General features: G+C 42.8%; 2 protein-coding genes across 4 annotated transcripts in view; both read right to left on the bottom strand.

The window, feature by feature from the left end:
- LOC115646516 (TBC1 domain family member 7-like) overlaps positions 1-23,023 on the bottom strand; it is a 192,064-nt gene that overhangs the window by 52,504 nt on the left and 116,537 nt on the right. The window lies entirely within an intron of this gene.
- The window catches only part of GFOD1 (glucose-fructose oxidoreductase domain containing 1), a 132,412-nt gene continuing 116,784 nt past the window's right edge, over positions 7,396-23,023 (bottom strand). For 2 of the 3 annotated variants that reach the window (XM_030552426.1, XM_030552428.1), the window contains one exon: positions 7,396-9,834. In XM_030552426.1, coding sequence (XP_030408286.1) covers positions 8,915-9,834 — 920 coding nt within the window. In that variant the 3' untranslated portion in view covers positions 7,396-8,914. The remainder of the gene's footprint in view (positions 9,835-23,023) is intronic. The other variant, XM_030552427.1, reaches the window with a different exon arrangement.

The raw sequence follows: 23,023 nt of genomic DNA on the forward strand, positions 1-23,023 counted from the left end.
GCTTTATTATTATATTTACAATAAATGTGGCATCTTTGCCTTACCCCTCTTAATAAGATCCTGCTGGATTTTATTCTATTGGTATAACAACTTGATAACAGTCAATAAGTACCTACATGGGGAACAGAACATTGATAATGAGCTCTTCAGTCTAGCAGATAAAGGTATAACATGATCCAGTGGCCAGAAGTTGAAGCTAGACCAATTCAGACTGGAAGAAGGTGTACGTTTTTAACAGTGAGGATAATTAACCATTGGACCAATTTACCAAGAGTTGTGGTGGATTCTCCATCACTAGCAATTTCTAAATCAAGATTTGATGTTTTTCTAAATGATCTGCTCTCGGAATACTTTTGGGGAAGTTCTATGGTGTTATACAGCTCAGGCTAGACGATCATAGTGGTCCCTTCTGGCCTTGGAATCTATGAAGAATACCCTACTGCTTTAAGAGAAAAACACAATGGGTCTTGTAAAAGTTACAAATTCATCACTTCTCGCTGAACACTAGTACCTTGCAAATGTGGTCTTTCCTGTGTCACAGAGAGATGGCGGGGGGCACACCCATTTTTTGGCAGACCCTGTTTTCTGGCAGAGCCTATACACTCAGACATGGGATAGGACTACCAGGGTGTTTAAATTGCTACCCTGTCCTAAAGTGTCTTTCTGCAAACACAAGAAAATTTCTCCAGGTTAAATCATTTCAGAAGGAGTTAGTTCAAAAACTTGCTAAAAAGTTAAATCTTCTAACATCTACTGCTCCCTTCCCTAACCCCAAAATTACCTCATGCTGCTGCAAGCACAAATCTTGTGTATTTTGCTCAGACATGATGAATTTAATCATACCAGGAGACAGAAATAACTGATGCTGTTTCACTGCACCAAACACAAGAGGCTGAGAAAAAAAATGGCTGACAGCTGGAATCGTCTCCTTTTATGTCTTTATTTGCCATTCAGGATCCTTTTTTTCCATCAATGCAAATATGCAGAACAGCCAGAAACCATATTTTAAGCAGCACATACCAGTTGGCTGAGTATAACTAACTACATTCCCCAAGCAATATAAAATGAACAATGCACATCACCTTCCAGGAGAAGAGGCCGATATTGTGGCAACGGAGAAACACAGTAGGCAGCTTTCTTACAAAGTAGTTTGGCTGTTAAAATGCTAGAACTGTCACTGTCCATTTCTTAAAAAAAAAATCCTACTATAATTTAAACACTATTTTTTTGCTATCTACATTATATATAAAATATAGACTCTGTTTACTTTATAACACTTATTTTTTCTTGATAAATAGCTCTTTAAAATATCTACTGTACATATGTCCATGCACTGACATTTATATATATATACACACACACTTTGCATTTATGTTTGAAAAACACAATAAATATATTTAATATTGATATAGCAACAAACTGAAGATACTTTTGCTTTAAGATTTGAAAAACAAAAACAAACAAAAAACAAACAACCAGACAGTACAAAGAGAAGCAATGGGCACCATTCATGAACCAGGCATAGCAAGGAGCTGCTGTCTGTCCTAGCTGGGCAATGGGAATGTAATTTATTCAAATTTAGTGGATTTTTACTAAAGCAATTTTTTGCTTTGGGATTAGCTTCAAAATCAGCAATTAGTCACCTGAGCTACCCTGTGTTACATAGAGAGCAAACCTGATGAGGAAGCAAAAGATGTCTTTCTCAACAGATACCTGTCTTGATGACCTGCAATGAGATGAGAAAGAAAGCCCATACCAGTGGGCTTGATTGATGGTTAAAAAGAAACAAGGCTGTGGGAAGGACTGTAAAATCATATAAACCATATGATAAACGTGTTAATCCTTATTTTAGTGCTTCTAAAGATGATAGCTAGCACTGCAACACCAGAAGTGGAGAACCTTGATTATCTACAGCCAAGTCCATGTAATCAACCAGAGTTCCTATATAGAACAATGGCAATATATGAGTGAAACACACTGGGCCAAATTCAGACTCTAACAATACAAATCTATAGACTTGCATCTGTCTATACCAGGACTGAATCTGGCCCAGTTAAACTAATTCAGTGCTGATCTGGCCATCATGACAATCTTGATTTAGAGGCAACATCTTCTCCAAAAGAAGAGACAATTCAGGTTCCTTGTTAGCACAATCCTGATCATTCTGTGTTTCAAATGCTTGGCATCAGAGCAGCAGCAAGAAAGAGACAGTTGTTCAGGTATGGGTGGGTTCATGAATGCAGCCTTATGTACAGTCCTATCTATTTAAAATTCCTCCTTTCATGCATGAAGGAAGTGAGGATTTGGGGTAGGAGGGAGAGAGTTGGACGTCATTGTTATTTAATGGAATCTACCTTGTAGGTTAAGAAATCCACAGCAAGGACAGAATTTTAAGTGAACAGGACTAAAGATTATTCATTCATACTTCATCTGCAAAATTTACAGATTTTGCTTCCAATTTTAACAAGAACAACAACAAAACCTGCTATCCTGCATAAGTCTGCCATCTCATAGCTAGTCGTAAATACCCAAAAGCCTTCTTTAGAGGTTAAACAGTTCAGTGTTGAGCTTTTCAGCTATTTAAGGGCATATCACTTGCCCATCAAGGAGGTAAGAGTGTAAAGCCAATGCATTAAATAGCTGCACAAAGCCCAAAGGTCTGCTAGATGCTTTTAAACTCTTGTAGGTACAGAAATGAACAGATTACACTCAGTGTATTATACACCTGTGCCCTGAAATAATGCGACCCAATAAAATAGGAATTCGGCTATAACGTGGTAAAGCAGCACTACGGGGGAGCGGGGCTGTGCACTCCAGCAGATCAAAGCACGTTCAATATAACACAGTAAGATTATTTTGGCTCCCAAGGACAGCATTATATCAGGGTAGAGATGTACTTACAACATATAGAAGTTCAGGGCTAAAAACTTCCAGTGACAAACATTGCTGTCAGTAGTCATTTATGGATCTCTGCAAAGACGTGATGGAGATGCTAAGTTTGTCTTTTGGGGTGAAATAAAATCAGCTAAGAATAATGTTAATTTTTGTACAGAACAGTCATTTTTAGTTGTTTTTTGCTATAGTTGTAAGGACATAAAAATAAATGGGATAATACCAGAACTGAATAGTTTACATGCCAGGACAATGTGGAGCAGAGATAGGGATACCCCTTCTCTTCTGTGGTCATGGTAATTCAAAAGCTATTGAAGAGATGAGAAAAGAAAAAGCAATTCTGTACAAAAGTGGAGAGTGCCTCTGATTGCTCTAAGCTAGCTAGACAGGAATTTCTCATGCTTTCAGCCAAAGGTTAAGATGAGTTTTGCAGAAACGCATGCTGAGTCTGAGCTTGTCTGTGCATGCATTGACTCTATGCCATACAGGGATCCTGGGTAAGAAAGTATTATCTATACATAGGTATTTTCTAACTATACAGGTTGAATGCTACTAATCTAGCCATGTGCACGATATGAAATAAGGAAAAGCCCAAAGCTTGAGGTTGCTAACATTGTTTAGGGCTTAACTGAGCCCTGCATTGGGGCACAGCTCCAGGGGGAGTTCTGGGAGGAATTTTGCCCTTGGGAAAACATGACTCCTTCCTGAGCTCCCTGACACAGAGGCAGAGTGCACCTGTTGTTACACCCATCCCAGGGTTACAGTATACTTCACTTGCATGGCTGGTGAATATAGGGCCATGGACCCACCTTCTCACCCACTTGACGTATCTTGAAACTTATGGGGCACATGGAAGGACTGCAATTGTGCCTTGCTGCTACACAGGGACATGAGGAGGGGCTGCCCTCCATTTACCTCTTTGTTCATTGGAGCTCAATCCAACTCCACATGGAGTCATTGGGAATCTTTCTACTGAATTCACTGCAAGGCATAACCTGCCTCTTAATGAGCATTGCTTTGGCTCTCTGCCTCTTTGGCGGCAGATCACAATGTTTAATATCACAGGTACACAAGTAACGAATGGCAAAGGAAAGAGCCTCTCCAACAGCAGCCCTAGAAAACAAGTTTATTTTTGATTTAGCAAGTGCACAAGGTTACTTCTGGGCTACTGTACATTAAATAGTAGCCTGGATTTGAATAACTGGGTCTGCACCAATTCTAACAGGAGCTCAGATCTTGTGGCACTAGAGCAGAGGTAGGCAAACTACAGCCCGTGACCGTCTTGCCCGACCCCTGAGCTCCTGGCCTGGGAGGCTAGCCCCCAGCCCCACCCCTGCTGTCCCCCCTCCCCCGCAGCCTCAGAGTGCCGCGCTGCCAGCGCTCTGGCCTGCTGCACCTGCTGGGCAGCACAGCGGCGTGGCTGGATCCAGCATGCTAAAGGGGCAGGGAGTGGGGGGTCCCAAGGGGCAGTCAGGGGACAGGAAGCGGTTGGATGGGGCAGAGGTTCTGAGGGAAGGGAAGGCGTTCAGGGGATGGGGAACGGGGGCGGGGTTTGGCTAGGCTTGCGAGTCCCAGGAGGCCTATCAGGGGGCAGAGGTATGGATAAGGGTCGGGGCAGTCGGAACAGGGGGTGTTGACTAGAGGGTTGGGTCCCTGGGGGACAGTTAGGGGCAGGGGTTGGTCAGGGAACAAGGAGCAGGGGGGTTGGATGGGTTGGGGTTCTGAGAGGCGCAGTCAGGGGGCGGGAAATGGGAGTGGGCAGATGGGGGGCAGGGGCCAGGCTGTTTGGGGAGACACAGCCTTCCCTACCCGGCCCTCCATACAGTTTTGCAACCCCGATGTGGTCCTCGGGCCAAAAAGTTTGCCCACCCCTGCACTAGAGAAAGAGTAGCATTAAAACTGCTATTCCAAATACATTGGTACAGTACCAGAGATTCTTTTAAATTAAATAATGTAAACCCTTTTCAACCATTGGCCAAATTCTTAAATGTGATGTGAACTCCAGGGGCCATCTGCAGCATTCTGCTCAACGTACTTCAAACGGTCCCCAAAATAATGAGGGTTTTATACTGCAAATCTAAATAGCCCTAGCATAGAGTAAGTCATAATTTTATTGGAATATTATGACACATTCTACAAATAAACTAGTCACTTGTTCCTTTAATTCAGATGGCAGTTTAATATATTTGCATCTGATGCTACCAAAACCTTGCCCAGATAGCAGTATTTCATCTCACCTTACATCCTGGAAAGTACAAAAATTTCATTTAATCCTGACTGCAGGCAGTCACCAGTTGTACCCCAGTTAGAGTTAAACTCTGCAAATTGCAGTATCCAAACCAATAAGGCTAAGGAGAGGAAGGGTGATGCACACCCACCTGAAAGCTTTCAGCTCAGGTTCAGAAAAACTGAATTCAATAGGACTCTGTGTTCTGCCTGCATGGAGCTCACTGCAGGAACAAGGCCCAGGATTCCAGCACTTATGCTTTCAGCCAGAACTATAAAACTGCAGAGAGGCACAAACGTTAAAAATATAATGGCAAAGATATTACATTTTGTGCAGCACCTGGCACAATGGGGTCCTGGTCCACGACTGGAGCTCTGTAACCCTACTGCAATGCAAATAATAAATGAAGATAAACGAAAAAATATTTTGGTTCAGATTTAATTCAGGTTTGGGGCTACAGTTTGGGATGGTGTTTTCTTTTATCAGACTTGATTTATCATACCTAGCTCCCTGCCATTGATTTTTCTCTCCCTTAGTCATCCACTTTATCCTGCATCCATGACTCTACCTTTGTCCTCAGTAAGATTACACCATACTGCATTAAAAAAATAAAATTAAAAAATAAATAAATATATGTTTCTTGACCCTCTCTGATTAATATCATTCTTTTGCTAAGAGAGATTTAGTTTTTGATCCGACTGTCCCTCAAGTGGGGTTGTGTGTGTGTGTGTGTGAGAGTGTGAGAGATAGCGGGTTTATTTAAATAAAGGAATAGTGTTGTATGCAACAATGATTGTAATCTTGGCTATTTCCTATTTGCTTAATTGCTTCATTGACAATTATTTTCCAAGGAATAATTTTAAACAATTGGGGAAAAAAATAGAAATTTGAGACCCTAGCAGGAGAAGCCCTGCATCCTTGCCCAAGGCCCTAATAGAAGTAGTAAACAACAGATATAATTGCTAGAGCTGGTCAAATAGTAATTATCCAATAGTCTGATTCATTTCACAATATTATTTAAACAAATATTATGACCCTTTTCCTCCATCATTCACACTATTTAAAGATCTCAGTAAAGAAGTCGTGAAAGTTCACAAATATCTAGGATTTTACATATTTTTTCAAATAAAATTTGTACTGAGCATTACTCTCCCAGTTCAGTAAATGCAGCACTAAAGCCTAGACCATAGCAGTCAAGAGAACAAGGTAATAAGGTAGAGGCCAGTAGCAGGATTCCTAAGGGAGCTCTAAGCACTCCTAAAGATGACAGAGCAGTAAACATTTTTTTTTAATTTAAAAAGAGAGTCATAATTTTTGTAATTTAAACAATTAATTAGTATACTGACCTGGCGTCCCTGAGAAAAAGGTTCAAAATTTCTCTCTCAATCCTTAGAGCAAGCATATATCTTCTAAGGGTATGGCTACACTTACAGTTGTACAGCGCTGGGAGTTACAGCTGTCTTCGTACAGCTGTGTAGGGATAGCGCTGCAGTGTGGCCACACTGACAGCTACGAGCGCTGCAGTGTGGCCACATTTGCAGCATTTGCAGCGCTGTTGGGAGTGGTGCATTGTGGGCAGCTATCCCAGGATTCAAGTGGCTGCAACGTGCTTTTCAAAACAGGGGGGGTAGGGTGGAGTGTGACAGGGAGCACGGGGGAGACAGAGAGAGTAGATTTTTGGAGCTGACACTGTTCTAAGCTCCCTGCCTTGCAAGTTCTAAGGACTGGAAGACACACAGCACCTACCTTCAATCATTTTAAAAGTTTTGACTCCTTCCCCCACTCCTCTCTTATTCACTAAATGCAAATTATGCACTCCTAAATAGCCTGCAGACCACATAAGCAGCTGCTCAACACGGACTTCCCCCTCCCCCTCTGCCGTGTGAGCGTGCCTTTTCTCTCTTCAAGCAAATAGCTGTGAACATTCCAAAGCAATTCCCCTGCCTGCCTCCGCTCGCTCAGGAAACAGGAGCTGTGTTTGTTTTTTAAATAAGCAGTTTGAGGGAGCTCGGAGTTCAGCCATTCTTCCGGTTTGTTGTGAGCAGGCATTCTGGGATACCTCCTAATACCCTGGAGGCCAATAACAGCCCTTTTGGTGGCCACACTTGATGAGCAGCGCTGCATCACCAGCGCTGCAATCGTTACACCCCAAGCAGACCAGGTGTACAGCCAGCGCTGCAGCCAGAGAGTTGCAGCACTGGATGTGCCTTGCAGGTGTGGATAGTTACTAAGTTGCAGCACTGTAAACCCACCACCAGCGCTGCAACTCTCCAGTGTAGCCAAGCCCTAAGAGGTCCTCTCTCCCCTCCCTCTCCACTCCCCCCGCCCCGGCCGCCCAATCAGATTAACCAAAACAAGTTGTTTTGCTACAGTTTAAGACAAATGCAATTTTGTTTTGTATTCTTTTCGGGATTACATTTTATTGTGTTATTTTTCATAGCTGCAGCCCCGATGCTGAAAACTCGTGAACATGTGAGTAGCTTAATGCATAAGAGGAGCCCCACAGAGCTCACCAGGACAACTCCCAAGCATCCGCATAAAATGTTTGCAAGAGCAGGGCCTAACACATTAAAGACAAGAGGGATAAGTAAACCAGAGACCATTTGTCTGTTCCTGCAGAACAGTCAGCATAGTACCAGTGGCTGCTGACTTTAGGCAATTAAGGAGGTTTTTGCTTTTTTCCCTGCAAATCTATAAGAATTTTTCTCATTCTTTGTGGCTTATCATTCAGACCTTCCATCTTCAGGAGCTGAAAGCTTCTGGGCTGAGCAACGGGAAATTTGGTGGCTGGTGCAGATTTCTTCTTTTAGGTTGAGGTTCACATGCATGTAAAAGTACACAAAAACTCAAAACATAGCTTTTGGGTAAAAGCCGACTTAGTTTTGTATATTCTCTGCCATAATTCAAGCCCAGTTCACTCAGAACTCAATCCCAGGCTCACAGGGAAAAAAAAAGTGTGTAAACCCTGGTCCAAGTTTTGGCTGTGTAAAAACCCCAAATCAGGAGAGTGTCACGTGGCCTGGATTTTGCTGATGAAGGTTTTGCACAAACCTTCTTTATGAGCACATCTGTACAGCTAACATTGAAACTCAACATGAGTTTGTAGAATGCTTTCCCCATCCCCACCCCCTAGTTATATGAGCTGCTGTTGGAGACCGACTTGTTTACAAAAGCCACAATGTTCCCTACTTAATTGTAGTTTAAAAAAAAACAAAAAAACAAAAACAAAAACAACTCCCCCCCTCAGAATAAACTATGAAAATTGAGCTGCCAAGTGTGTCCAGGTCACATGACACTTGGTCACACCAAGTCTTCTTATTCTACGTACTGGTTAGTAATGTAGTAGTACAGTGTGGTGTTGTCAGCTGGCATGGTAGGAACTCTTCACATCAGATGCCACAGGAGACTTTCTGACATGACAGAACCTTCACAGCCCTCTGGCAGGACAGGTAAGTCTAAAAGGACCTTCCTGAACTTTCACAGTAAGCACGTCTGGATCAGCTAAGCACTTCCATGCAGGAGACTGATTCCATGATATCTTGCTATCCAGCCAGTTAATACTGCTGCTAAACAGTTAGCACAAGTGATTTAGGTCAGCCCTTAAACAATTCTCATTTCCAGCTGTCTAGCTTAGGCATTTCTAATGCGCCCATCACCGTAATATAGAGGCACCAACTAGTTTAGTTGGTTTAAACACCAAATTTGTCAAACTTTTATATGTCCAAATCCTTATGCTGTCTGAATTATTCTTTAAGAGCTGTGTTGTTTCCATTCCTTTTTAAGAGCTGAGTGAAGCTAGCAGTACAGAGACATTCTGCTCCTACGCATGGCTTCACTGATGAGGTATGCAGGGCTCAGCTCTGGCTCTTCTGTCATGATTGCAATGTTCTGCCATTCCCCTAGCTGGTTTGACTTTTTAATGGTGTCCACTACGCACAAGGCATACAGGCAGTCATCGAAAGTCGCAGCCATGGTGAGGGGCCTCCCATCCCAGGTTCTCCTGTCATCCTGGTCCTCAAACGCTTGTCGGATGGCCTGCACCATCTTAATAGTGCCCTGAAGGTATGGGGATGGGATATCACTGAAGGCCTTCTCAGGCAGTAAGGAGTTGCTGACTGGCATAGAGTCCTTTAGAAGGAGCTCTCTTTGAGGAGAGCTGTTTCTCTGCCCATACAGATCAGTGCCTATTACAATCAGTCGTCCAGTTGAACCTACCATAATAATATCCTGTTTGAATTCCCCAGGGACATTGAAGTTGAGGGTGACAGTGCAGCACACCCCTCCTTCCAGAACCATTTGAAACGTGCAAAAGTCATCACTGGTAATCTGACGTATTCCCTTGATGTAGTCAGTCTGTTTCACAAAGGTCTTGAGCAGCCCATGCACTTTCACAGCCTTCTGGCTGGTGAGGAAGGTCAAGAGGTCGATGATATAGGTACCAACCGAGTGCAAACCCCCGCCCCCCATCAGGTCATCACAGCTCCAATTGTACTTCTTGCCCAGCAGACTTCCGCTGTGCACCTGCACCTCACACACCAGCAGCTCCCCCACATAGCCCTCCTGAATCAGCTGCTTCATCTTCACAAAGGCAGGCAGGAAGCGGAGAACGTTCCCCATGATGCTCATGAGCTTGGGGTAATAATGGGCTGCAGACATCATCCTAAAGGCATCCAGGGGAGTTGCTGTTCGGTCACAGATAACATTTTTTCCAATGCCTGCAAAACAGAAAAGAGTGAGCAAGCTCAGGACGTTTTAATGGGCAAATTTTGATCAAGACCAACAAGAGACATCCTGGAAAGAAGACAACATTTTGTGAACCAGTGGTACCATATGCACAAAAATCCCGCATGTGTCAGCTGACTGAATATTACAATGAAAACGAACCCCTTCCTGTTTTCAAAATTCATTCACGCCGAAAAGGGGGTACGAAAGTGAGAAGTTAATCCTAGCCTTCCCTCATTCTTACTTGCAGAAGTGCATGGTAGAGGAGATCTTATGCCCATAGTAGCCCACACTAGGACACTGAAAATCCTGGGATTTTCTTCTGAGGGGACTCATTTCTCCATCCCCACCCTTTCTGTTTGATGGATTTTGTAGGGGAGGGAAGTGTATTGGATTGATTGATTATTTTGGGTCGGGGAGCAGGAAAAAGTATTTTACCCAAAGAACATCACGTATCATTCTGGCTGAGGTGCAAAATATTTGAGGGACCCCCTTGTCAAGATGTTAGTAACATATCTAGGATGTCAAAGAAGACCTGTGATGTCTCAAAAGAGGTCAAACATGCAAACATATAGCTGGGACGATCTGTCCTCCCACATTTCTCATTTATGCACATTGTTATATCGAATCTTTTATGAGGGTTCTGTTTTAACAAGCTACCTGCATGTACTGAAAGCAATTCAGGGTTTGATATTTAATAGTTGTTTTATTATTGACTTCTTCTTTATGGCTTCTTTCTTCCTGTACTTATACAAATGCAGTGCTGGCAAGGTAAAGTTACACAAATAGACCTGCAGTAACTGCTTGCATGCAGAAAGCAATTCAAAATGACAGCAGGGTAAATCACTTTGTACCATTCCAATTTGAGTTACAAGTGACACCTGTTCCCAGACAAAAAAAAGACTCAAATTGTTTTATATATTATGCTTGTACCTGGGCTTTTCACATGTAAAGGGGAGTGAAAAGAACTGACAGTTCTTGAAGTCTTAATTCTATTTATAATAGCACAGATGGATTTTTATGTCCCATGAGCAATGGCAGAACTCCTATCACCTATCTGGCCCTGCCTTATGTCCTACCTTCCTCTAAACAAAAGCCTGAGAGGAGGAAGAAAGATCTTGTGAAGAAGGACTCAGGAGATGCATGTTCACTTCTTGTCTCAGACTAAATGTATGATCTCAGGAAAGCCATTTAATCTCTGTGTGACTCAGTCCCTTGTCTCTAAAACTGAGGGTATGTCTACATCTACAATTTTGCAGCGCTGGTTGTTACAGCTGCATTAGTACAGCTGTATAGGGCCAGCGCTGCAGAGTGGTCACACTTACAGCAACCAGCGCTGCAAGTGGTGTTAGATGTGGCCACACTGCAGCGCTGTTGGGCGGCTTCAAGGGGGGTTCGGGGAACGCGACAGCAAACCGGGGAAGGAGACCTGCTTGCTCGGGGATTCGGGGAACGTGAGAGCAAACCGCAGGGAAGGAGACCTGCTTGCTCGGGGATTCGGGGAACGCGAGAGCAAACCGGGGAAGGAGACCAGCTTCGCCGCGGTTTGCTCTCGCGTTCCCCGAAACCCCCTGCAAACCACAGGGAAGGAGACCTGCTTGCACGGGGGTTCGGGGAACGCGAGAGCAAACCGGGGAAGGAGACCAGCTTCGCCGCGGTTTGCTCTCGCGTTCCCCGAACCCCCCTGCAAACCGCAGGGAAGGAGACCTGCTTGCTCGGGGGTTCGGGGAACGCGAGAGCAAACCAGGGAAGGAGACCTGCTTGATTACCAGAGGCTTCCTCAGGTATGCTGGGATACCTGCTTATTCCACGGAGGTCAAGAAAAGCGCTGGTAAGTGTCTACACTTGATTACCAGCGCTGGATCACCAGCGCTGGATCCTCTACACCCGAGACAAAACGGGAGTACGGCCAGCGCTGCGAACAGGGAGTTGCAGCGCTGGTGATGCCCTGCAGATGTGTACACCTCCTAAGTTGCAGCGCTGTAACCCCCTCACCAGCGCTGCAACTTTGTGATGTAGACAAGCCCTGAGTATAGTACTTCCCTCCTTCATAGGGGTGTTTTGAGCTCAGTGATTATTTCAACGAGCCATTTTCTATTACATGGATGCTTTACAGTGGTCCCTAGTTTGGACAATTAGCCATGAATACAGAGAAAATGTCAGGTGCAGTTATATCCTAAATGTTTATGAGGTGCTCAGATGGGGGGGGGGTCATAAGGCCAGACAACTCCATGGGGTCAGACTGGGACCACTCACATAAGTAACTAACTGCTCACCCATGGAGAGGAAGAAGGGTCACAATCTGTCCTTGACAATCAATTCATAAGCACTTCCTATTCAGTCTTTGTCTGCTACATATTGGACCAATCAGAATTGGAGCTAGGGCTGTCACCACCAAAGAGGTTGTCAAAACTGGTAAATCATCACCACAGGACTAAATGAACTGGACTGAATGAACTGTGTCCCCCGTCCCTTTTTATATGGCCACTGACAAATAGGCCTCGTTTACACTGGTGACAGCATGTAAGTTATGTGTAGCCACACATTACAGTGAAAAGCAGACTGTGTCCTCACTGCAGTGTGTAGCTACACGCATCACTTAGAGCAGAGGTCGGCAACCTTTCAAAAGTGCTGTGCTGAGTCTTCATTCAGTCACTCTGAGTTTGCATGCCAGTAACACATTTTAATGTTTTTAGAAGGTCTCTTTCTAGAAGTCTTTAATATATAACTAAACTATTGTTGTATGTAAAGTAAATAAGGTTTTTTAAATGTTTAAGAAGCTTAATTTAAAATTAAATTAAAATGCAGAGTACCCTGGACTGATGGTCAGGACCCGGGCATGTTAGTGCCACTGAAAATCAGCTTGCATGACGCCTTCGGCCCGCGTGCCATAGGTTGCCTACCCAGAGTTAGAGGCTCTGGCAGTGGGGAGGCCAGAGCCTTTCCCCACTGCTCGAGTCTTTTTCCATGGCAGGGATAGGCTCTGGCAGCAGGACACTATGCTGCTCAAAATACCACTGTAAACGTGGGAGGTACTGCTTGGGTGAGTAGAGAGCCATGTAAGGTGCATACCCTAGGGTTCTGGTGTGTCTTCACTCTATTCGCCTAAGCAGTGCCTCGCCACCTTCACTGTGATTTATATCCATGCTAGGGGGAGTGTGAAAGGTATGTACTCGACATGCCGCTGTAAGTGTAGACATAGCTATAGACACATATAACCTCTCGGCTCTCTGAGAGAATAGAATCCTATTCTACTGGATTCCCTTTCCGTCATGGTTTTATTTTCTACATTTCCTTTCTCATCTTTACAGATTGCCTACAGACTGCTGTCTAAGCTTTCTTCTTTATAGTCAGCCTTCTCCTGCTCCTGTGTAATCCCTTCAGTGATGCCACAGTGCAGGATTTGTTTGAATTCATCTTCCTGACCTATATTCCTTTAACAGGTAATGTTCTGCTGTACCATTTGCTTCAGACACAGCTCGGTGATTATTTCAACGAGCCATTTTCTGTTACATGGATGCTTTACAGTGGTCCCTAGTTTGGACAATTAGCCATGAACACAGAGAAAATGTCAGGTGCAATTATATCCTAGGGGGTCATCATGTGATGTGAGAACATGAAACTAATAAGAAATTCTAACCATTATTCCTAGACAGACAGTATTTGAGAATGATTACTTCTGCTTGCCACAGTTTTCTTTAAGTCTTTGCTAGAAGATAATAGGGGTGATCAAATGATCCCAGATACAGTCAAATCCCTCAATGAGGAATCTCCAGGGGGTCAATCATGAGCTGATCTACGCAATGGAAGAGAATCCCCTGAGTTCAGTTCCTGTTCCAGTTTGATTCTCATCCTCCTCTCCCTTCCCTCAACACATGCTGCTGGGTTTTTCCTGTCCTCCACACAGTCATTGATTATGTAAGATTTTCAGCAATGTACCCATGTGTAGATGAGGGCAAGACTGCATTGTGTTTGTAAACTCTTTGGAGCTCTGGGACAATCTTGACGTGTGTAGAGTGCCTAGAACAACTGAGCCCTGATTGGGACCTCTTGGAGCTACCAATATACAAACAAACAAAATAATAAGATTGAGCACCCTATGGGCCCTGAGACACAGGGGAATTGCCTTTAGAATCAGTGGGAGTTAGGCCCACACATGGAGGGATGAGCAGAACCAAGAGAGAGAGAGAAAGGGGGGCGGAATCTTGCAGTTTCTTTTAGCAGCATTTTGATCTGTTTTTTAAAGCGGATTCTTTATTAATTAAAAAAGCCTCAAATGCAAACCTTGAGAGCCATTGTTTATTTATACATATCCTAATCCATGTGCTATAGTCTGCTCTGGTGGGGATTTGGACAACTTTCTGCTTTGTGCCCAGATAGCTCTTATATTATCACCAGCACTGATCTTTCAGGAAGACGCTGTTCAGCATTTGACTATGCGATACTAATCTCTGTCCTCTCCACAGCTGTAAATTTACAAGCAGCTATAATGGTTTTCTTGAAACAGGGAGAACATGAAAGGTTTGTACAAAACAGCTGATTTAGAACACTCTGACATGTTTGTGCAGACCAAATAAGAAACAGGGAGATCAAAATCCCCGCACCTGTTCCCCCATCCCCACCCCTCAGGGTTTCCTTCTCCAAAGAAGAAATTAGCACCTTAGCTTTGAGCTGTGGAAATGAATCAGCTGCATGCTGACCAAAAGGCAGGGTTGAAGGAGAAACTCTTCTTTAAATATTGACAGTCTCAAGAAAACATGTGTGCCTGGCTGCAAGTTCCAAAATTGGATTCTTTAGGAATGAACCTAGGTACAATATTTACCTCCTGCTGCCCAGGGCCTAGGGTCAAGGTCTAGTCATATCCACTGTTGGACAAGATACTTCTGAGAAAAACAGATTTAGCAAGGAAAATAACGGTCATTCTACTGGTCATTTCATCACTGCCTTAAACTGAGCTAAGCGTAGCTTTTCCTACAAACATCTTTCACAAGAGCAGCTCACTGTTGCAGATAAAAAGAGCCACGTTAATGACACAAAAGCTAAGAAAAACATAGCAAGCTTATTTCAGCAAGAATAGTAAGATATTTACCCACAGTGAGAAGCACCAATAGGTATGTTGTGAATCTCAAAAGGACTGGCTCTTTTGCAGGTTCCTATCCTTGTCCTGGCGTTCTTAATTAAAATAATAAATTTATACAAGTACTGACCATCCAGAGTGCTCAATCCCACCCCATTTCCAAGTGCTCTACTCACCCCTTATTGCTGTATTACCTTGAAAGGGGGAAAAATTCACACTTTTAATAAAATAACTTAGTTTCCAGCACTTCCATCACCATTTCTACCATTCTACCTTCAAAAAGCCCCCATAGCTCATAGAGACTCTCTCTTTGGCTGACACTGCTCCTCAAGTCAGAAGGTGTGGCATAGCTAAAAAGGGTCACTCCATATAATGGGCCAAATTCTGCTGTCAGTGGCACAGGCGTATCTCTTTCATTACTCCAGTGGTTTCATTCTGGAGTCATACCCGTGTAACTAAGCTCAGAATCTGGCCCAACTGTGAACAAGGTACTGGGTCTGAACAGTAGAAATGGGGACTTCAGTTTCAGGTTGTTTTATAAGTACTGTAGCTTCCACAATGCTCCTGTGCCTTGGCAAATTGGAGAGAGACAGACACACATACACACAAGCAATGGAACCACCCCAGGATATCACAAGCAGCAATGCAGTCAAGTGTTCTGCTTGCCTTAAAAATGAGGTGGAGGGACTACTTGGTTCAGGAGATTGGCAAAATGACACAAGAGGCTTTGGTTTCTAGGTCACCAGTTTACATTCAGATATGGGCACTTGTCACTGAAAGCTGTTGGCATTCGTCAGCTTTTGAAATGAGCTGGTGGTTTTAGTCTAAGTCCAGGAGTCTACTTCATAAAACCATCACTAATATTAGCCCTCCTTGGCGTCCTTGTTAGCAAGTTCATCAGAGACCAAAAACTGAATGAGCTATAGAGACTGTACTAATTTTGAGAGTAAAATACACCCCTGAGCAAAACCCTATGCACACATACATACACACCCACATACCAGGGCCTACACACCACTTAGGTCCTATTCAATCCTTATTTTGAGCATGTAAGGTTTGTGATGGCCCTCTGTACAAGGATGAATTTCACCCTAACTTCCTGGAAGTGTTTGCTCCAGGCAAAGTGGGGCATCTGCCTGTTTTGTAGACAGGATTATCTGCTACCTTACACAAGCCCAGAGATTTATAACATTTTAAAATCATGTGAGTTGATAGTATTTATCATCTATGTCATATAGATATCATTTATAATAGTTGGTGCTTTTCTTACGGCAACAGCTTGTGGAACCATGTGATAATATGTGAATCACAGCTTTCATAAAAAAAGTATCCAGCTCTCATGGTTGCAGAGAAAAGCTTGAAAACATAAACATAAAGGCTCAAAAACGACCAGGCAGTTAGAACACAAACTTTATGTATATTTTTAAAACTCATGAATTTTAAGCCAATCTCATGATTTTCTGGGGGCCCAACTCATCATAGTTCAATGCTTGGGACTGCATACTGCATTTTATATAAAAGTCACATAGCATTTTGGTTATCTGTTGTCCATCAAGTCACTCTACTCACACACAATCCCTGTACTTGCCAGATGTCCTAAATAATTAGCAGAGAATATCAAGTTCCATGACTTGACCAATGCATGACAGCCCTAACTCACTTAGAGATTTTCCAATCTAATCAGTTCTAAAATTCTGCAATGCCAGCTTTATTTTTCCATCTGCTCGGACTCCTTCAAATACGCTGACAGCCTCATTTTCACTGGAAACAAAATTAGATGTCCAACATCCAGCTGTAACGAGGCTAGCCTTGGACTTGTTCAGTCCATGATGTGAACCTACAATCAAATATTTTCTCCTCCTCCTATTCACAAGGAAATCAAAAAGACTTTTATTTGGAGTCTGGGCATCTAATCAAAAACTGCATTTACATCACAAAGATTCATTAGTCCAAAGCCTGCACCTATCACTGTTGCTCAAGGGGGTTTCAAGATCCTGAGATTTGGTAGAATGAGTTAAATTAGTCAGCAGAAAAAAGTATATTTTTGAAGAGAAAGGGCAGATTTAAACATTTCAAGGATAGTCTGAATGTTTAAATAGGGAATGGGGTCCTCAGAGTGTAGGCTGAACTCCCCAACCTGCTTGCCATGGTGGACAAAAATAATTTTTTTTTAAAGTTATTTAAATCAGATTTTTAAAATTTAAATTAAATACATTTTTCTTTTTAAATTAAATGTGAAATTATGACAACCTGTAATAATATTTAAATGTACTATAATTATTAAAATCATTTAAGTAATTAAAAAAAGAGATGCTGCTTCATAAGTCCTCATCAGTTTGAATGAGCTTATTTAACTATATTCAGAATCAGGGAAAACACATCCTAAACTTTTGAAGTCACCTCAAGCTTTATAAATATATCACAGTGTTCTGTACTGAATTATGTATCTATATTATGTTTAATCTTTACACCAGAGCCACTGCCGGTATTATCATTTTTGCAAATCTAAGGAGTTTCAGTTCCTGTTGTGCAGAAAAGCTTTTGCCTTAATTACTTTTGGGTTCAGTTGAGCCAGCAGGTGCAGAGAGGATATTTTCCTTCATGTAGATTAGTTCATTCAAAGTTTAGACATTTATTAGGAGTTAACAAAAAGCAATAAAGCTTGTTTTCCTCTTCCAGACTACAAATACAAACCAGGTGGGAAAGGATGAGATCTACTAATTCTAAAAACAAGGAGGAAAAGGAGGAGCCAGATTTTAAAAGGTATTTAGGTATTAAGATTCGGCGAGGCACCTAGTGGGATTTTTAAAAGCACCTAGACATGTTAGGCACCTAATTCCCATTGACTTCAACAGGACTTAGGTACCAAACCTGCTTAGGTACTTTTGAAAATCCCATGAGACACCTCTCCACATTTCTAGGCACCTAAATAACTTTGTTTCTTGTCACCACGAGTCAGATTTTCAATCTGTCAATTTACTAACCAGAGTTAATGGTTTCTTTATTTAATCAAGGACAGCATATTCCCGTTTATCTAAAACTCTATTATCCAAACCTCCACATTATCTTAATTCCCTCCTTGTCCCCCAGCATGAGACACCTGACCTCTGTGCATGTACTTCATGCTGAAGGATGGGATTCAGATAGTAGTTCGGATAATAGAGCAAAGAATTGCTCCTGTGGCAGCACAGGGAGCCCTCTACAGCCCTACTGTCAGGGAAATGACACCTTATCCCTGCATGCACAAGGTGCAGGAAAGGTGTTGTCTTGGTAGGGCTGGGGATCTCTGCTTTGCCCCTACAGGGCTACTACATATTCCCCCCAACCCCAATCCTGCAGCGAGCAGGTGTCACCAGCCCTGCAGCAACCAGGGAGCCCTCTGTAGCCCTGCTGTCACAGGAGTGAGTGAGCAGGGCAGAGCAGAGAGATCCCTGGCCAGGACTGCAAGGAGTAGCAGCAGCCCCAGACTGCAGGGAAGACCACCCTGCTGCTGATTGGCTTCTGCCCTCTTGATTAACCAGACTCCCAATTATTCAAATTAAATCTGTTCCCCCCGTGCTGTTCAGATAATTAGGAACATACTGTAGTTTTAAATGCAAAACATGTTTTGATAAAGCTTTTTTCCTTATGTGGCCAGAATATTTAAGGTTGTTTTATTTAATTAATTAAAAAAACTATTCTAAAATGATGTGTTTGTGCATTTTTAATTGAATTCCAATTTACATCAAATGCAGCTGGAAACAAATCATGAGTAAATAAAAGTCATCCTAACAAGGAAATGCATAATTCACCATTTTCTAATATATTAAAAAATGTAAAACTGAAGAATATGAATGAATGTACGTTAAACAATATAATTACTTAAATAAATATGCATAGATATAGTATATCCTCCTGGTTAGCCCAGAGAATATTGTCTAAAAGTGTAGGAAACTGATTGACTATACTTGCAGTTCAACATTAAGAATGTTCAAGAGACCAAATAACCCAGCTCAGCCAAATTTTTTTATCTAAAGGCAAAGTAATGTGGTATAGGAAAGAAAAAAAGAAAGTACACCTCTACTCCGATATAACATAAGAACGGCCATACCGGGTCAGACCAAAGGTCCATCCAGCCCAGTACCTGTCTACCGACAGTGGCCAATGCCAGGTGCCCCAGAGGGAGTGAACCTAACAGGCAATGATCAAGTGATCTCTCTCCTGCAATCCATCTCCATCTTCTGACAAACAGAGGCTAGGGACACCATTCCTTACCCATCCTGGCTAATAGCCATTTATGGACTTAACCTCCATGAATTTATCCAGATCTCTTTTAAATGCTGTTACAGTCCTAGCCTTCACAACCTCCTCAGGTAAGGAGTTCCACAAGTTGACTGTGCGCTGCGTGAAGAAGAACTTCCTTTTATTTGTTTTAAATCTGCTGCCTATTAATTTCATTTGGTGACCCCTAGTTCTTGTATTATGGGAATAAGTAAATAACTTTTCCTTTTCCACTTTCTCCACATCACTCATGATTTTATATACCTCTATCATATCCCCCCTTAGTCTCCTCTTTTCCAAGCTGAAGAGTCCTAGCCTCTTGAATCTTTCCTCATATGGGAACCTCTCCAAACCCCTAATCATTTTAGTTGCCCTTTTCTGAACCTTTTCTAGTGCCAGTATACCTTTTTGGAGGTGAGGAGACCACATCTGTACACAGTATTCGAGATGTGGGCGTACCATGAATTTATATAAGGGCAATAATATATTCTCAGTCTTATTCTCTATCCCCTTTTTAATGATTCCTAACATCCTGTTTGCTTTTTTGACCACCTCTGCACACTGACTCCAAGATCTTTTTCCTGACTTGTTGTAGCTAAATTAGCCCCCATCATATTGTATGTCTAATTGGGGTTATTTTTTCCAATGTGCATTATTTTACATTTATCCACATTAAAATTTCATTTGCCATTTTGTTGCCCAATCACTTAGTTTTGTGAGAGCTTTTTGAAGTTCTTCACAGTCTGCTTTGGTCCTAACTATCTTGAGCAGTTTAGTATCGTCTGCAAACTTTGCCACCTCACTCTTTACCCCTTTCTCCAGATCATTTATGAATAAATTGAATAGAATAGAACACGAATTTGGCTATAACGCGGTAAAGCAGCGCTCTGGGGGTGGGCAGGGCGGGCTGCGTACTCTGGTGGGTCAAAGCAAGTTCGATATAACGTGGTTTCACCTATAACACAGTAAAATTTTTTGGCTCCTGAGCACAGCGTTATATCGGGGTAAGGGTGTGCATCACCAGTTCTTCCCAGGAAGCAAATTCTCACACACTGTTCAGTTTAACTTACATAGAATGCCCCTTTAAACTAGCTATCTTTTATAGGATGGCTATTTATAAGTTACACAGCACTGTTCATGTCACTTAAGTTTAAGTTTAACTACCCAGCTTTGTCATTGGTGCCTTCCTGTATTTTCCCATCTTTTGTTTTGAATAGTAAATTCCAAATATTAAGGGGCAAGACTATACTCCCTAATACAGAACATTCATACACCTTACATTATTTCCTTGTACCACATTGTACCTTTGTTTCATAAAACACTCATCCACCTAGCTTTTGACAGCTTCTGTATTTACCTCAGCCAAGTGCTGAGCTATAGCTCTCCTAGGGCATTATGGGATATACACTTTAGCATAAGTGAGCAAGAATAAGCATAGAACAAATTAGCATGATTACTCAACACACATATATAGATATATATACTCTAATACCAGATGCTTAATACACGTGTGTGCGTGTGCGTGTAACCTGTATGCATGGGCTAACAATAAGTACCAAATTTAGTGTAAAGACTATATTTAGTTGCAAGTAAACACATTTGAATGGTTACCAACCATTGAGAATCAGCCTCTCTTTAGGAAAATAACTAAAAAGTATAAATACAAAGGAAGATTAAATTTAATTATTTAAATCAATCCATTTACTATATGCATGCATACCTTTTGGTACAAAAGGTGATTAGGTGGGTGACTGAGGAATATAAAAACCTCTGAAGCCAATTAATCCAAGCCCTCCCATCCCTTTGAGTCTGCAGAAGATGATATGTCTTTATATATTTATTTTGGTCACTATTCCACCATTACCTCAAAAATCTTCACAACTATCTAAATGTATTAATTACAGGAAAACAAAACTTGAGTTTGGTAAAGCAAATTTCTGTGGGCATAAAGCTGGAAGGAGAAATATCGTTTCTATAATTCGTATTTGGACGGAACTTTAAACTGTATGTCAGATTTATAGAACTGAAAGTATGCGTGTATCATACTAATGCACAAAAAGTTTTTATTTTAAACCCACAGTCACATTCTGATTTATGTGAAGCTGGACTAACCATTTCAGTTTTACTACATATAACTAGCATACCAATGTGAAGCTGGCAGACCAGGTCCCAGCTCTTGCCAAAACTGCCTGCATTAGCTAAGGACTGACAGACTCATAGCTGGAGACCAGACTGGTTCACCTGTATGTTAGTTTTGCTCAAAACAAGTATTATTCTTAGACGAATGTATTTAGTGTTTAGACTCTATGAAATGCTTGCAAGTTGCTGCATGCATTAATCTCCCTTGTAATGTCTGTATTCTATGCTACAAGAAAATGTAAGTTTTGCTTTGTAACTTTGAAAATGTTTGCTTTGAACTTGTGAACCCAGGCATGGGAATCACCCCCCTACCCATCCAAAAGGACTATCAAAATGGGCCATTTTAAGAAAAAAAAGCTTTGTTAATTGCCCCATCCACCCATGGAGACATATGTGTAGAAGGCCTCGTCCCATTGCTTTGAATGCTGGAAGAGAGAAATAAAAAAATAGTGGATGTGAAGATTCTTCATCTCTTTGCTGTTTGAATTCTCACAGGGCCAGAGAAATCAAACTGAAACCAGAGATCCTAAGGGGTTCTTTCTCCTGAATGCATCCTGAAAGACACTTTGAATGGACAGATCACTTCAACTCAGTCACTCTTAGGATTTAGATGGTAACTCATTTGTGTGTATGTTTCCTTGCTTTAACCTGTAAATAATACTGTTATTTCTCTTTCCTAGTTAATAAAAATTTAAATAAGTTATTACAGGATTGGCTACAGATGTTGTCTTTGTTGTACAGATACCCATTGATCTGGAGTAAGCATCTGGTCTCTTGGGACTGGAAACAACCTATGGTGTGATATTTGGAGTAATCATTTATCACTAAGTCCAGCTTGCTTAGATGGCAAGATAGACAGGAGACTGTGACTGCACATAGGTGGCAAGTTTGTAGAAATTTTGGTGGTGCCCAGAACCCCTCCCCAACTCCGCCCCCACCTGCCTAAGGCTCTGGGAGGGAGCTTCGGGGGGGGGGGAGATCTGGGGTAGAGGTCCTTGGCTAGGGATTAGGGTGCAGGAGGCGTGCACGCTTTGGGATGGAGTTTGGGTGCTGGGTGCAGGCTCTGGGTTGGGGCAGGGGGTGGGTGTGCAGGTGGGGGTGAGAGGTGCATGCTCTCAGAGGGAGTTTGGGGATAGGACAGAGTGCAGGGGTGAGGGCTGTAGGGCTGAGGATGAGGGATTCATGATGCAGGAGGGGGCTCAGGGCTGAGGCAGAAGATTAGGGTGTGAGGGGATGAGGGCTCTGGCTGGTGCTGAGGGGTTCATGAGGCAGGAGGGGGCTCAGGGCAGAGGGTTGGAGTGTGGTGTAAGGGCTGTGGGGCTGAGGATGAGGGGTTCATGATGTGGGGGGGGTCAGAACTGGGGCAGAGGATTAGAGTGCGAGGGGATGAGGTCTCTGGCTGGGGATGAGGGGTTTGGGGTGTTGGAGAGGCTCAGGGCTAGGGCGGAAGAGCAGGGTAAGGGCAGCCTGCCTTGCCATTAGTGGATGGCAGGCACTAGGACCTAGGGGCAGCAGACAGCAGTTCACGAGCAGGCGAGGGAGAGGCGCCGCGCTGCTTTCTGTCAGGCACGGATGTGGCGCAGCAGGGGGGGACATGAAGGGGGAGGGGTGGAAGGCAGGGGTTGGGACCTGCTCCAGGCAGGGACGTGGAGGGGGAGAGGCCTGTGGAGGCCAGGGCCTGATCCAGGCAGAGCCAGGGGAGAGAC

Source organism: Gopherus evgoodei, chromosome 2 (assembly GCF_007399415.2).
Source record: "Gopherus evgoodei ecotype Sinaloan lineage chromosome 2, rGopEvg1_v1.p, whole genome shotgun sequence".
Lineage (NCBI taxonomy): Eukaryota > Metazoa > Chordata > Testudines > Testudinidae > Gopherus > Gopherus evgoodei.